Consider the following 12,577-nt stretch of genomic DNA (forward strand, 5'->3'; position numbering starts at 1 on the left):
GAGAGGGAAAGGAGAAAGATAAATCCCACCCTTTGCTCAATTTCAAAAAAGGATAGTAGCTTAATTTATGGAGGTTGTTTTTTTGAAAAAACTTAACTTTATGTCATAATTTCTTAGCTGCCAAAAGACGTAATTCTGCCTCAGCTTCGCCTTGGCAACCTGCTTTTGGCACTCTGTGGAGCCCTGTCATTGCTCTGCATTATTTAAGCAGTAATCTTTAAGAAGGTGAGAAACTATTATTGCTTTTTAGCACAGTTGACATGATATTGGCGCGGAGCAGTACCTAGAGCTTCAAACATTTCTGATGGCCATAAACCAACTTAAACACCTCCATGTAGAGGTCTCACTGCCATGAGGTCATAGCTTGCTACAGAGAGAAAGAAGATGATCAAATGTTGTTTAAAAGGTTTGGGGGTTTTTTTCTTTCTTTCTTTTTAAGTATTCTTATTCCACCAAGATGTAGCTGTAGATTTTGGCCAGGATCCAGACAATCAAGATTTAGTGTTTTGACCAGCTGTGATCTAGTAATGTTCCTCAGAGGAAACATTTTGTAGGGAGGGAAGGACACATATCTGAGACTGTGTGAATTGTACTCCTTCCTAATACTTTACAGTATGAGACCTGATTGTAGACAGATAAAACAAGCCCAAGTGAATCTGGAAGAGAACAGCAGGCAAAAGGAACTGTTTTTAAGTAAAAACCCATCCCGGCTTCAAGAACTCTCTTGATGTGGTCAATCTTTACATTTTTCTTTATTTCATTTTCCCCTAAGTTTCCACATTTACATCATTTTATGGCAGAATTTATTTCTGCTCATAATTGATGCTTATAATGCCTAACAGTATAACAAGTCCTATGAAGTTAAAGAAAAGAAAAGCTAAACAAACTTAATGTAGGCAAGCAGAGAAGGAAATGATACTAATCCACATGACCTAAAAATGATTCATCTGATTCTCACTCCTCCCTCAAACAGAAATAGAGATCAAATTTTGGTATTTTGGTGCCAAAAAAGAGAAAGGAACTAACATCTATTTGTAGTTAGACTGACTTGGTTAAATCACAGCTTACTACCTAGTAGCTTTGTAGCCTTGAACAAGTTACCTGCCTCAGTTTCTTCATCTGTGAAATGTAGCCCTTCATAGATACATTGTGAAGATTAAATGAGACAAGGATAAAGCCTTAACATAGCACCCCATTCATGTTAGTTGCTGTTGTTTTGTTATTAATAATTCATTGTTGCTTGTACTAAAAATTTTACTTGTGTATCTCCTTCGATCCCTACTGCAATGGCTATTAGGTGGATATACTCATTTTACAGATGAGTTAACTGGTTTGGAACAGTGGAGTGCTTCAGCAGTGACCAACACTTCACAGTGGTGGAGTGACGTTTGGAGTTCTGCAGTGATGCATACTGGAGATGTGGAATCACATTTTGGTGTTTTCTTACCTTGTTTTCTCTCTCCTCATCTCCTTTCTATAAAAGGAGGCGGTAGCTTTAAGCAATAAAACCAAGAAGAAAAGAAGGAATGAAAAGAAGATGATAGGGCAAGGATAGAAGAGTAGAGGGAACTAGCCTCTACTATTTCCAGATTGGCATCATGGCTAGGTATTAGTTAGGCAAAGATAGAAAGTCTTCCTCTTATAATAATTCATTTATATCTTCCTTTATCTCCCTCTCAAGCTAAATTCTTAAAGAAAAATGGTATATCAGGGATTTAGAGACAATTGGAATGTTTCTTAAAGGATTCTGGGTAATTCTTGTAGTCCCTAAGCAGCTGGTAGATATCTGAATAGAGGCATTTGAGCATTTCTGCCTTATTCAAAGCCTTCCCCACTCCATGCTCCCAAGAAAAAAAGAATTTCCCACTCCCATTGGACAGAACAAATCTGTTGAAAAATTTGGTACCTTTTCTGTAAAACTCTTATACTTGGCTGCTGGGTGCAGAGGCACAGACATATAATCCCAGCTGCTGGGAGGTTGAGACAGGAGGATCATGAGTTCAAAGCCAGCACTAGCATAAGCGAGGTGCTAAGCAACTCAGTAAGACCTTATCTCTAAATAAAATACAAAATAGGGTTGGGGATGTGGCTCAGTTGTGGAATGCCCCCTGAGTTCAATCCCCAGTACCCCCGCCAAAAAAAAAAAAAAAAAAAAAAACTTGGGCTGGAATTGTGGCTCAGTGGCAGAGCACTTGCTTGGCATGTGTGAGGCACTGGGTTCGATTCTCAGCACCACAGATAAATAAATAAATAAATAAATGTCCATTGACAACATATACAGATGTACAGAATTGGAGATGAGTTCTGCTCCTGCTTTAAGCAGCATGCTGTATGGGAGAGAACAGTAGTGGAAAGGAGGTCTGGGTTCTGGTCTTTCCTCTGCTGCTTAGTCCTCTGTGCGCCTATATAAGCCCTGAATGTCTTTGAGCCACTTCTGTAAAATAAGGATAATGCTTTTGGAATTATGAAGCCCATGGAAGATAATCATAATGACAGCAACTGCAGTTCCAGCCACTACTGCCAGTGTATGTGCCAGGCATTCTGCCAAGGATTTTAAGTGCATTATTTAATCCTTACAAGGTCCAGTGATCTATTGTACAAAGAAGAAAACTGCCCACAGTCATATAACTAATAAATGGTGAAGCTGTAACTCCAGATGTATGGGATCGTAGTGACCGAACTGGCCAAGAATCCCGGTCTTCAAACAGCCTTTCTGCAGACCACTGTTTCTAGATAGAACTGAAGAGATAAGGAAAGGTAACTGGCTGTAATAAAGAAGGACTAACAAAATAAGAAAGAAATTTATCACCTTAATTGAGAGCTCAGAGAAAACTTGAGTCAAAGAAGCCAAATTTAAACCAAACTGTCCTCCTTTACCTCTAAACTTCAAGCCACTTGGCTTCTCCCTCATTACACTATTATTTGTGACCCAAGGAAGTTCTTTTTCACTTACAGCAAAAGGTTTATTATTAAAAAATTTAACAGTCACTGATACGGTTCAGTTATTCAACTCTCTATGCCGTGTCTTACTAAACTACAGCCTAGTAAATTTGCAATTACAATAATCTTTAGGTTGTTGTTTTTTAATAAATTCCTATTAATTGTAGCATTAACCCTGAGATATCATGTTTCCAGTTTGGACCTGAGCCAAGCTGGAAGAGCCATCATCTGGGGCAAGTGGCTGATGGGGAGAAGGCGTACAGTGAACTGGTGGACTCAGGCCCATTGCTTAAATCTCAGGTTCTGCACACCAAAGTCTAGAGCCTCAGGACACATGGGGCCCCTTGGTAGGAATGGAGGGCAAAGAAAAGCTGCCACCTTTTCTGCTACACCTTCTCCTCTACTCACATTTATGCTTTTGGCAGAGGGAGTTTATTTTTTGTCTCTGTAGCAGTGCTAGGGACTGAATCCAGGGCTTTACCCATGTTAAGCACATGTTCTACCACTGAGCTGCATTCCCAGCCCCTTGGGGGTTTTTTGTTGTTTTTTTTTTTTAAGAGTAGAAACTTTTAAGTTTAAAACTTTTACGTTTTTTATCACATCTTATATAATGTACTAATTTAATTTGATAAGTAAATTGTCAACAGCATTTAAAAATTGGTCATATAATTAGAAAGTCTGTGAGCTTTGTTGAAATAATGATGAAGTAAGACTAGTCAAACAAGAAGAATCTTAAAGCCTAAGCGTTTTGTTTTGTTTTTGTTTTTTCCTTTTTTTAAAATCTGTTATTGGCCTTCTTAACTGCTAGCTTTCTCTTTTTAGGCAATATTAGATAAAATTCTTTTTAAAAAAATTTAACTTGTGGGGCTAGGGTTGTGGCTCAGCAGTAGAGCACTCGCCTTGTGCATGTGGGCACTGGGTTCGATCCTCAGCACCACATATAAATAAAATAAAGGTATTGTGTCCACCTACAACTAAAGAAATATTTTTTTTAAAAATTTAACTTGGGGCTAGGGATGTGGCTCAAGCGGTAGCATGTTCATCTGGCATGCGTGCGGCCCGGGTTCGATCCTCAGCACCACATACCAACAAAGATGTTGTGTCTGCCGATAACTAAAAAAAAAAATAAATATTTAAAAAAAAATTTAACTTGTACTAATTACTAATAAAGGGTCCTTCTCAAAAACCTCTTAAATATGAAAATCAGAATTGTTTCACTTAAAATATATGCATTGTTTTTACACAGAAATGCTTACAGCAATTTATGCTTTAATAATAAAAGTTTAGAAACATTCTAAATCTACAGTGAGAGAAGACAAAAAAAAATGTAAGACTTTATTTTAAAAAATAGTTAAGTTTTTCTCTCACATAGCTGAAAATCGAAAGAAAAAAATAAAATGTGATTAAAAGTTTAGGTATTATGTAGACTTTTTTGTTGTTTATCCAGAATACCTTATTTCCTCACCATTCATAAGAGAGAATGTTTTCTTGATAATTTTCCAATTTTTATCTGATACTGTTACCCAAGTTCTCATAAACATTCAAGGGAACAGAAGAACAATATCACAAAATTGGTATATCAGAAAATACTAAAGTCTCCACCTCTCAAGTTTTAGAATCCATCCACGAAGAGGGGTAGCATGGCAGCTTAGGGCTTGTGGGAAATCGAGAAGCCCTGTGTAATGGCGTTTGGCTTGTGTGCCATTTATTGGCACTTACTTAGAAAATATTGAGTTTGAATATAAAGTTCCCTGCTGGGACACCGAGTCAGCATGGGCTCAAGGTCAGTTCCATTGTAGGTCTTCAGCCTTAAACAACCCACATGATTGCTACCTGCTTACCTTTCTCACAGGGCACATGTAAGGGTTCCAAGAGTAGCAGAGGACCCTCCACAGTGCTAGGAACGTTAGCGATCTCATTCCCTTCCCTTTGTAGTTGGTGGTCCAGGTATCACACTTTATTGCTTCTGTGGAATGCAGTGTTGAAAGCTCTCTGGGAGGTGAAATCAGTGAAACTCTTTTCCTCTTGTGTCTTAGGTACTTCTAGGTATGTCCAAGCTGGTTCCTGATGCTCTGCCTTTTTTCAGCCCACCAGGAGCCCAGCAGAGAAGCAGAGCAGGATTCAAGGGGCTTGGGGGCAAGGGCAGGCAGAGGGAGCTATCAGGTTCTTCACTCTTCACAGCCTGGAGCACTTGAGGCCCTGGCCTCTAATCACACCCCTGCACCCTCTGCTTGGATGTTGCAGGCTGGCCCAGCTGATGCTGCCGGCCTCCTGGGCTTGTCTGTACAGAGGAGACTCTCTGGGTGGTGCTGATGCTCTGTTTTGGTTTGATTACCTAGTCAACCAGCAAAATCGTTTAGAGAGGGACACTGTCAGCAAGTGGTAAAGCAAAAACAATAAAGCCAGCCACATGTGTAGCTTAACCAATTACTGTGAGTTTTGACAACATATTAACTGAAGACATAGATTAAGCTGGATTTTGCTTAGTTTTTTTTTTTTTTTTTTTTTTTTGTATTTCTTGGAAACTAAAAACGGTAATTTACTGATCTTCTTGCCCAGTTTAATAAGTACCCCAGTGACCACCCCTAATTATGAAATCTCTCCTGGCACCCCACACTTAGAGTGAAGCAAGAAGGTCTCACAGGCCTGTGGTTACAAACCTCATGGTCACCTATTCTCAAGGCTGCTTGAGTGTCTGAGGCCACAGGATTAATCCAGCATGAGAACACCTGAGAGAAGGGGGAGCAGAGATCTCGTTCAGAGCTTGGGCTATAGACACAGGTAGAGGGACCCTAGATCCCTTCTTCTTTGTTAGTGCACTTACAGAAATTGTAATTTGAAAATGTATTACTTGAATAATTATGGATGTTTTTCTCCTGCAAGATTGGAAGTTTCTTACAGTCAGAGCCTGCTGATGTGCATCCGTCTCCCTCCGCAAGGCCTAGTGCACATAGTAACTAGTTGTCAAACATCTATGATTTCAAGTCCTGCCTCTGCTCCTGTCTAGTGCTACCCTTTTACCAACCACTTAACTACTCTGTGTATGTTTCCTCATCTGAAGAATACATGTCAAGTGGTTCTTGTGTTCATGCCTCTCTCTGCCTCTCAACCCAGTCTGTGGATTTAGTTGTATTAAAGCCAATTTTATCCATATATAATAATATCTAGAACTGTTATCAATATTCTGGCAGGGGCTTAACTAACATAGTATATAATACAACCATCATTTCCAGGGTCTGGATAGTCTATTGCCATTAACTGATTATTATTTATTATTTCAGACTCAAGTATAATAATGCCTACCCTGCTTTCTTGACAGGGTTTTTACAAGGACTAAGCAAAACGATATATGTGAAATTACTTCAGAAACTATAAAGCTTTGTATAGCTCAACAGTGATTATTATTGCTGGCTCAAAGATATCTTCCTGAGAAGTAATTCAGGCTCAAACGAAGGCACTGAAGACTGAGGACTGTAAAACATGTGTGTGGCTAGCCTTGTAAAGGAGAAGTCATCTCCCAAGTTAATTTTTCATTAAAAAGAAAGAAAGAAAAAGTCCCCTTGATGTTCTCTGCCAGTTCTTTAATGCAGAGTGGTTAGCATTTGGGTATTGGAAAGGCTGTTAATTGTCAAGTCTCAGTCCCAGGTTTTAGTCTACCCTGTCAACTGCCTTCCTGAGTTATCAAGGGCAAGTCCTTTATCTTCTCTGCCAGATGAGGATGACTGTTCCACGAAGATAAACTAAGGATTGAATATTGAAAACAAGATATTCAGTGCCCTTCAGACATCTGTGGCATCAACTGCATCCTTCATGTGTTTTCTTTCCAGATCCAGTCAGCCAGCTCCTTCGACTGCATCCTGGGTGTTCTATCCCCATTCCTTCCTGGGCACTCTTCTCTTAAATATAGTGAATGTGTCTATATCCTTGAAGTTTCCCAAGGCTGGATCCAGCATTCTTCATGCTGTTTCTTGCTTTGGGACAATATAAGTACTGTCTTAAGATTGATTATTATCTAGTTTTATGATCTCAAACCTAAAATATGCCGTTTCCTGTCCCTGGACCCAGAAGGCTTAAGCTGAGTGCTGAAGTAGAAAGTAACTTCTCATTTTTGTTTGTCTTCTAGTGACAGACATCACACCTCCAGCGCAATCCCTGTTCCAAAGAGACAAAGCTCCATATTTGGGGGTGCAGATGTAGGCTTCTCAGGGGGGATCCCTTCACCAGACAAAGGACATCGAAAACGGGCCAACTCAGAGAATGAGAGACTCCAGTACAAAACCCCTCCTCCCAGTTACAACTCAGCGTTAGCACAGCCTGTGACCACCATCCCTTCTGTGGGAGAGTGTGAGAGAAAGACAGCATCTCTGTCATCCTCCTTGGACACCTCCTTGGACTTCTCCAAAGAAAACCAGAAAAAAGGAATAGATTTGCATGATAGCTTAAATGAAGACCATGTGAGCGTGACCACTAACCAGGATCGAGGAAAAGCCACCTCTGGGCGTCCTACCACAGTAAATGGCACCCTGCTGCCCGGCGAGGCTGGCTCTGCCGGCGTCCAGCTTCCAGGTGAGTTCCACCCGGCCTCAGGAGCTGAGCTCTGCTGTACCGTGGAGCAGGCAGAAGAAATCATTGGGCTGGAAGCCACAGGTTTCACCTCAGGCGATCAGCTGGAAGCGTTTAACTGCATCCCAGTGGACAGTGCTGTGGCAGTAGAGTGTGACGATCAGGTCCTAGGAGAGTTCGAGGAGTTCTCCCGCAGGATCTATGCACTCAATGAAAACGTATCCAGCTTCCGCCGGCCTCGCAGGAGTTCTGATAAGTGAAGTGAGCAGACAGACACCAGGACCAGGGCAGCATCCCTTCCCCAAATGGGAAAAGCTGCACTTACCCTTTTTAATAATTATGACAAAAAGCAAATGTTAATGGAGGATATTCCTCAGAGAAACAAACTTTGGGACTAGAGGAGGGACTCAGGATCATTGTATATCAATGGGCCAGGCGAAATTAGATTTTGCTTTCAGGATTTGCTTTTTAGCCCTGATGATTGTTTTAAGGCAAAAGTCACCCTCTAGTTGAACGAGCTTATAGCTCGAGTCACCTTATAGGCATTTGTCTGCTTTTCATTTACACATCTATGTAATCCTCAGAGGGAAGATGATAATATATAAGTAATATAATGAACTCACCTTTAGTTTCTCATGAGCATTTGCCCTCACCATAGTTTATAAAACTTTGGGGAAATGGAATATTCAGAAACAGCTTTCTACCATTTACTGAAGGATCTGTGGCCATCTCGTAGTTTGGTAAATAAGAAGTAGAGTGGTCTCCTTATTCCCAGGCCCCTCAACCCGTGCCCTGCCCCCAGGCACCACACTCAATCTATAGACTCCCCCACTGCCTTATCTTCACCATGGATGGGCCGTGTAGCCTGGGAACAGGTCAGGTTCACTGGTCTAAAACCCAGTAGTCTTGAGGTTCCATTTCTTCTAATCAGTCATGACCTTTCATCTCCTTTGATTAACTTTCAAATTAGATGAGAAACTTGCCTCTGAGGGACTCCCAGGGGAACCTGAAGGACCCCAAGATTACTGCAGTCAGATGGCATCCAGTTTTCTTTGGCACGGGGGGAGGGGGCAAAGTTTTTATGTGGGCAAGAACTAGGCGTGCATTCTGGCAGTACACCAGACAAAAATCCCTATATGTAAATCCCATGTTAATTTATTAAATTCCAGTCCGAAGAAAGGCTTTGTAAATGACAAAATATATGTAGAGGGTCAGGCTGTCCAATATACAAACTGCAAAGCAGTTGAGATAGTTGGATTAAGTGATTAGAGAGGCATAGAGAATATTATTATTGGTATGTGTGCAATTTCATAAATATTAAATTATGTTTTGCAGTCCAATTGTCATTCCTGCATTCAAATTTCATTTGCTGTTGCTTTATACATTATGTACCCAAGGACATTGCCTCAGGGTTGCAAGCTCTTTAAGGAAAATTTATCCATATATCCATGTATTGTATAGAAAAATAAAAATTGAACTTACTTCACTCGACCTGATTTTTTTTCCCCAGTTCTGAAATTCCTTTTAAACGTACGTCTCCTTATATTACATCATGACAAGACTAGCCTGAACAAGAGCCATAGCTGTCTCTAAGCTGACACTGTTGACGTCATTTGAGTTTATATTTTGTGTGTAGCAATACAACATATTTCACAGGTATACTTTCCAGTAGCTTCATTTGTCCTACATAGCAGCTTAACTCATAGGTCTCATTATTTTCACATTTTGTCCAAGCATTCCTGGGCCTAGTTTTAATTCACGGCTACATTATTAAATGGACCACTTCATGTTGTTATTTTCCATGTAGAGAACTCACAGAATTAATTGTATAACAGACAGATCCAGCTCTCATGCGATTTGATAAAGCTTGAATTTTATTAAGAAGAAAGCCCATCTTGGGCCCGGGGTTGTGGCTCAGTGGTAGAGCACTTGCCTAGCATGCGTGAGGCACTGGGTTCAATCCCCAACACCACATAGAAATGAACAAATAAAATAAAAGGTATTGTGTCCATGTACAACTAAAAAAAATATTTAAAAAAAAAAGAAGAAAAAGAAAGCCCATCTTATCCCACATCAAGAGTGGGGCTACTTTAGAACTTGAGCAAAGGCCATCCGAGCAGGAACTTCTTTACAGTGTGCTGTCATTCATGTTAAGAGTCAAAGAGGGTAGAGAGAGGCACCATCTTAGATAAGTGCATCATGCTATGGGGTTCTCCCATGAAGTAACATCTGCTAAGGGAAAAACTGTTTGGAGATCAGTTTTAGTACTGAAGAGAGGAAAGTGAATCATGTCTGATTTATGATTTCTCCAGACGTGGGGCTGCTAACCTCACTAGGTGCGTTCAGTCATAGCCCCTGTGGTACCACACAGCTCGCCTCTGGCACCATCAAGCAGTAGGGCCACATACAAAGCCTCAGGACTACAGGGTTCATCTCAGATTCCACATAAACAGATAGAGCCTGGAGCTCTAGGGTTTCCTCCATCATTTTCACTTTGTAGACAAGGTAGCGTGGAGCCCTGCCCTTGACTGTAATTGAATTGCACAGAACTGATCAGTAGTTGCCTATACTTTCACGGGATCCATGCTGTCTACTGGTGTATGCATCAAAACATCACTTAGGTTTGGATGTATTTAGTTTGGGCTTGGGGTTTTCATTTGAGATTGTTTGATGCCTGCACTTTCTCCCGTGACCTGGGTAGAATCTACAGAATTACATGTCTCCAAGAATAATGGTTTGATATTTTCCAAAACTTCAGAATTCATTTTGCTTCTCTTTAAAGTGGCCAAGGCCAAAAGACAAGATGATCTATCTCCTACTCATCTTTTTAATTAGTCTTGTAAATCATTTTAAAAAATAGAATTTGCTTGGAGGAGATAAGTTGAAATGGAAACTCATTATTATTTATTTCTGAATTGCTAAGAACCCCCTTGGTTTTCATATAGCTAAGATACTTTTAACAGCCAGCAAATGTTATCAAATGAATATTTGATTATGTTTTCTCTCTCCACTTCCCCTTAACCACTTTAGAAATTCCACAGATTTTTTTTTCCCTCAGAATATTAGTTTTGGAAGATTGTACCCAGCTATATTTTTTTAGCAGTTCTAATGGTGCCCATTTATCCTGACCTAACTGGTTATTTAAATAATTTTTTAAACCACCACCAATAATAAATGGCATGTGAAACTAATCTGTTGGTAATTGGAAAAAAACTGAGCATCTGTATTTATAAAATAAAATTGATTGGTATTTATTTTGAGAGTTAAAAGTGTATGTTATTTTCCTGCTATGTTTGAGTCCTGTCTTCATTGTTTTGAATTTCATATTGAAACTGGGTTAACTATAAAAATCTTGTTCTTACACAGCCAGCCAACCATTTAGCATTTATTGAGTGCACCGTGTGTGTGTGTGCACATACACACATACAGGGGACTGAGCTAAACAAAATAATCCAAATTAAGAAGCCTTGATCTCGACCACATTCTCTGGTGGGGGGCACAGGTATATTAGAAATTACTTATAACTCCATGTGATAAATTCTGTCATGGAGCTATAGAACCTGGCTATGGAATGCAGAGAAAACTTAATTCTGGCTCAAAGAAAAGGGAAGATTCGTGGAAGTTATGTGGGTGAAAGATGTATAAAAGCTTACATTATAGAGGGGGAGACAGAATGGGCAAAGTTCCCAGAGGCAAGGCAGGGCCTCGTGTGTATATTTGGCAAACAGTAAGAGTTTGCTGCGTGAATTCAGTGGGCTACTATTAAGAAGCTTTGTGAGGTTTTCAAAGCAGAAGAGTAACTCAGATCTGAATTATGACTAGCAGCCCAGCCAAGGCTGGATTCCAGTGATCCTTGTTTGAGTCTGATTAATCTTTTTTTCTTTTTTATTTACTAAATAGATCTGTGTCTGGAAAAAAGTTCATCCCTGTGTCCCTCACGTTCTTGGGGTACACATGGATTAGAGTTTGTCGGGTGGCACAGTGCAGTCAGTACCTCCTCTGTAGAAGCTGGATTCTGAATGCCCAGTGGCAACGGGCATGTCTCTGCAGCTCTGCAACTTTGAAGCTGTGACTCTCATCGAGTTATTGAGCATTTTAAGAACCCCCATTTCTTAATTTCTAAAACCTTGGGAACAACCCTGCCCTTTTCTGATTACATTAGTTTGGGGCCTGCACCATCATAGAGGCCCCTTCAGTACTGGCTTCCTTTTGTCCTGTAGAGGCCACTTCACAGAGATAGTAAGGGTGCTTGAGGCTCCTCATCAGGCTTCCTGATGGAGCTCAGGAATAGCCACTTAATCTCTCTGAATCTGGATCCTAATTTGTAAAGTAGGGCTAATACCTCAATCCTGTGAGGTGGTGAGAAGGAGCAACATTTTAATGACAGCATTTAAAGATTTTTACAAAGCATTGTGCACATTGGGAGGAGTTAGTCATTCAACAAGGATTCCTTGTGTGGGCTGCATTGGGCTTTGGTCAGGTCACTGAGGCACACAGGGAGAATAGGTACCAGGGATGACACTACTTTTCTGCAAAAGCTCTCAACAAATTGAAGTGTTTTGAGCTGTTTGATGGAGAGTGCTGTGGACATAGTGCCGAGATGCGGCCTATGCGCCTAATTAGCTTCATCCTCCTGTCTGCCGCCTGGCAGATGAGCTTGTGTGGGCCCACCTCATCTGTAAGTCTTTCTCACAGCTGTCGACTACTTCATTGCTGAATTGGTGCCCAGAGCTCTTGATTTTTTTTTTGAAGTTGATAGCTTTCTTGTTCTTTTTTTCCTCTTAGCATATCTAATTACTGTTTTGTAGGCAGACAGCTCAGCCTTGTGGATTTTAAATGAATAAAAAAATGCATGCCTATAAAATAATTCCACACTTTTCTAGAAGCCAGCAATTCAGATAAAGTATGATCACACATCTAAAGAAAAATGAAAAAGCCAGTTGATGAAATAGCTGCAACTGAGCTCAGGCACAGGAACATAAGGGGACAGTGGCAGGCTGACAGCCTTTGGTCTGCTGTGTGCACACCATTCTAATGAGCTCTCAGTCCCTATTCATCTTGAGCAGCAAATCAG

The 12,577-nt window shown here is 40.5% G+C and overlaps 1 protein-coding gene across 2 annotated transcripts in view; it reads left to right on the top strand.

Annotated features, from left to right (window-relative positions):
- Nucleotides 1–10,612, top strand: part of Uvrag (UV radiation resistance associated) — a 341,523-nt gene extending 330,911 nt beyond the window's left edge. Inside the window, exon 15 of one of the 2 annotated variants that reach the window (XM_026387330.2) lies at nucleotides 7,064–10,612. In XM_026387330.2, coding sequence (XP_026243115.2) covers nucleotides 7,064–7,763 — 700 coding nt within the window. In that variant the 3' untranslated portion in view covers nucleotides 7,764–10,612. The remainder of the gene's footprint in view (nucleotides 1–7,063) is intronic. The other variant, XM_077797626.1, reaches the window with a different exon arrangement.
- Nucleotides 10,613–12,577: the final 1,965 nt, after the last annotated feature.

Source organism: Urocitellus parryii, chromosome 4 (assembly GCF_045843805.1).
Source record: "Urocitellus parryii isolate mUroPar1 chromosome 4, mUroPar1.hap1, whole genome shotgun sequence".
NCBI lineage: Eukaryota > Metazoa > Chordata > Mammalia > Rodentia > Sciuridae > Urocitellus > Urocitellus parryii.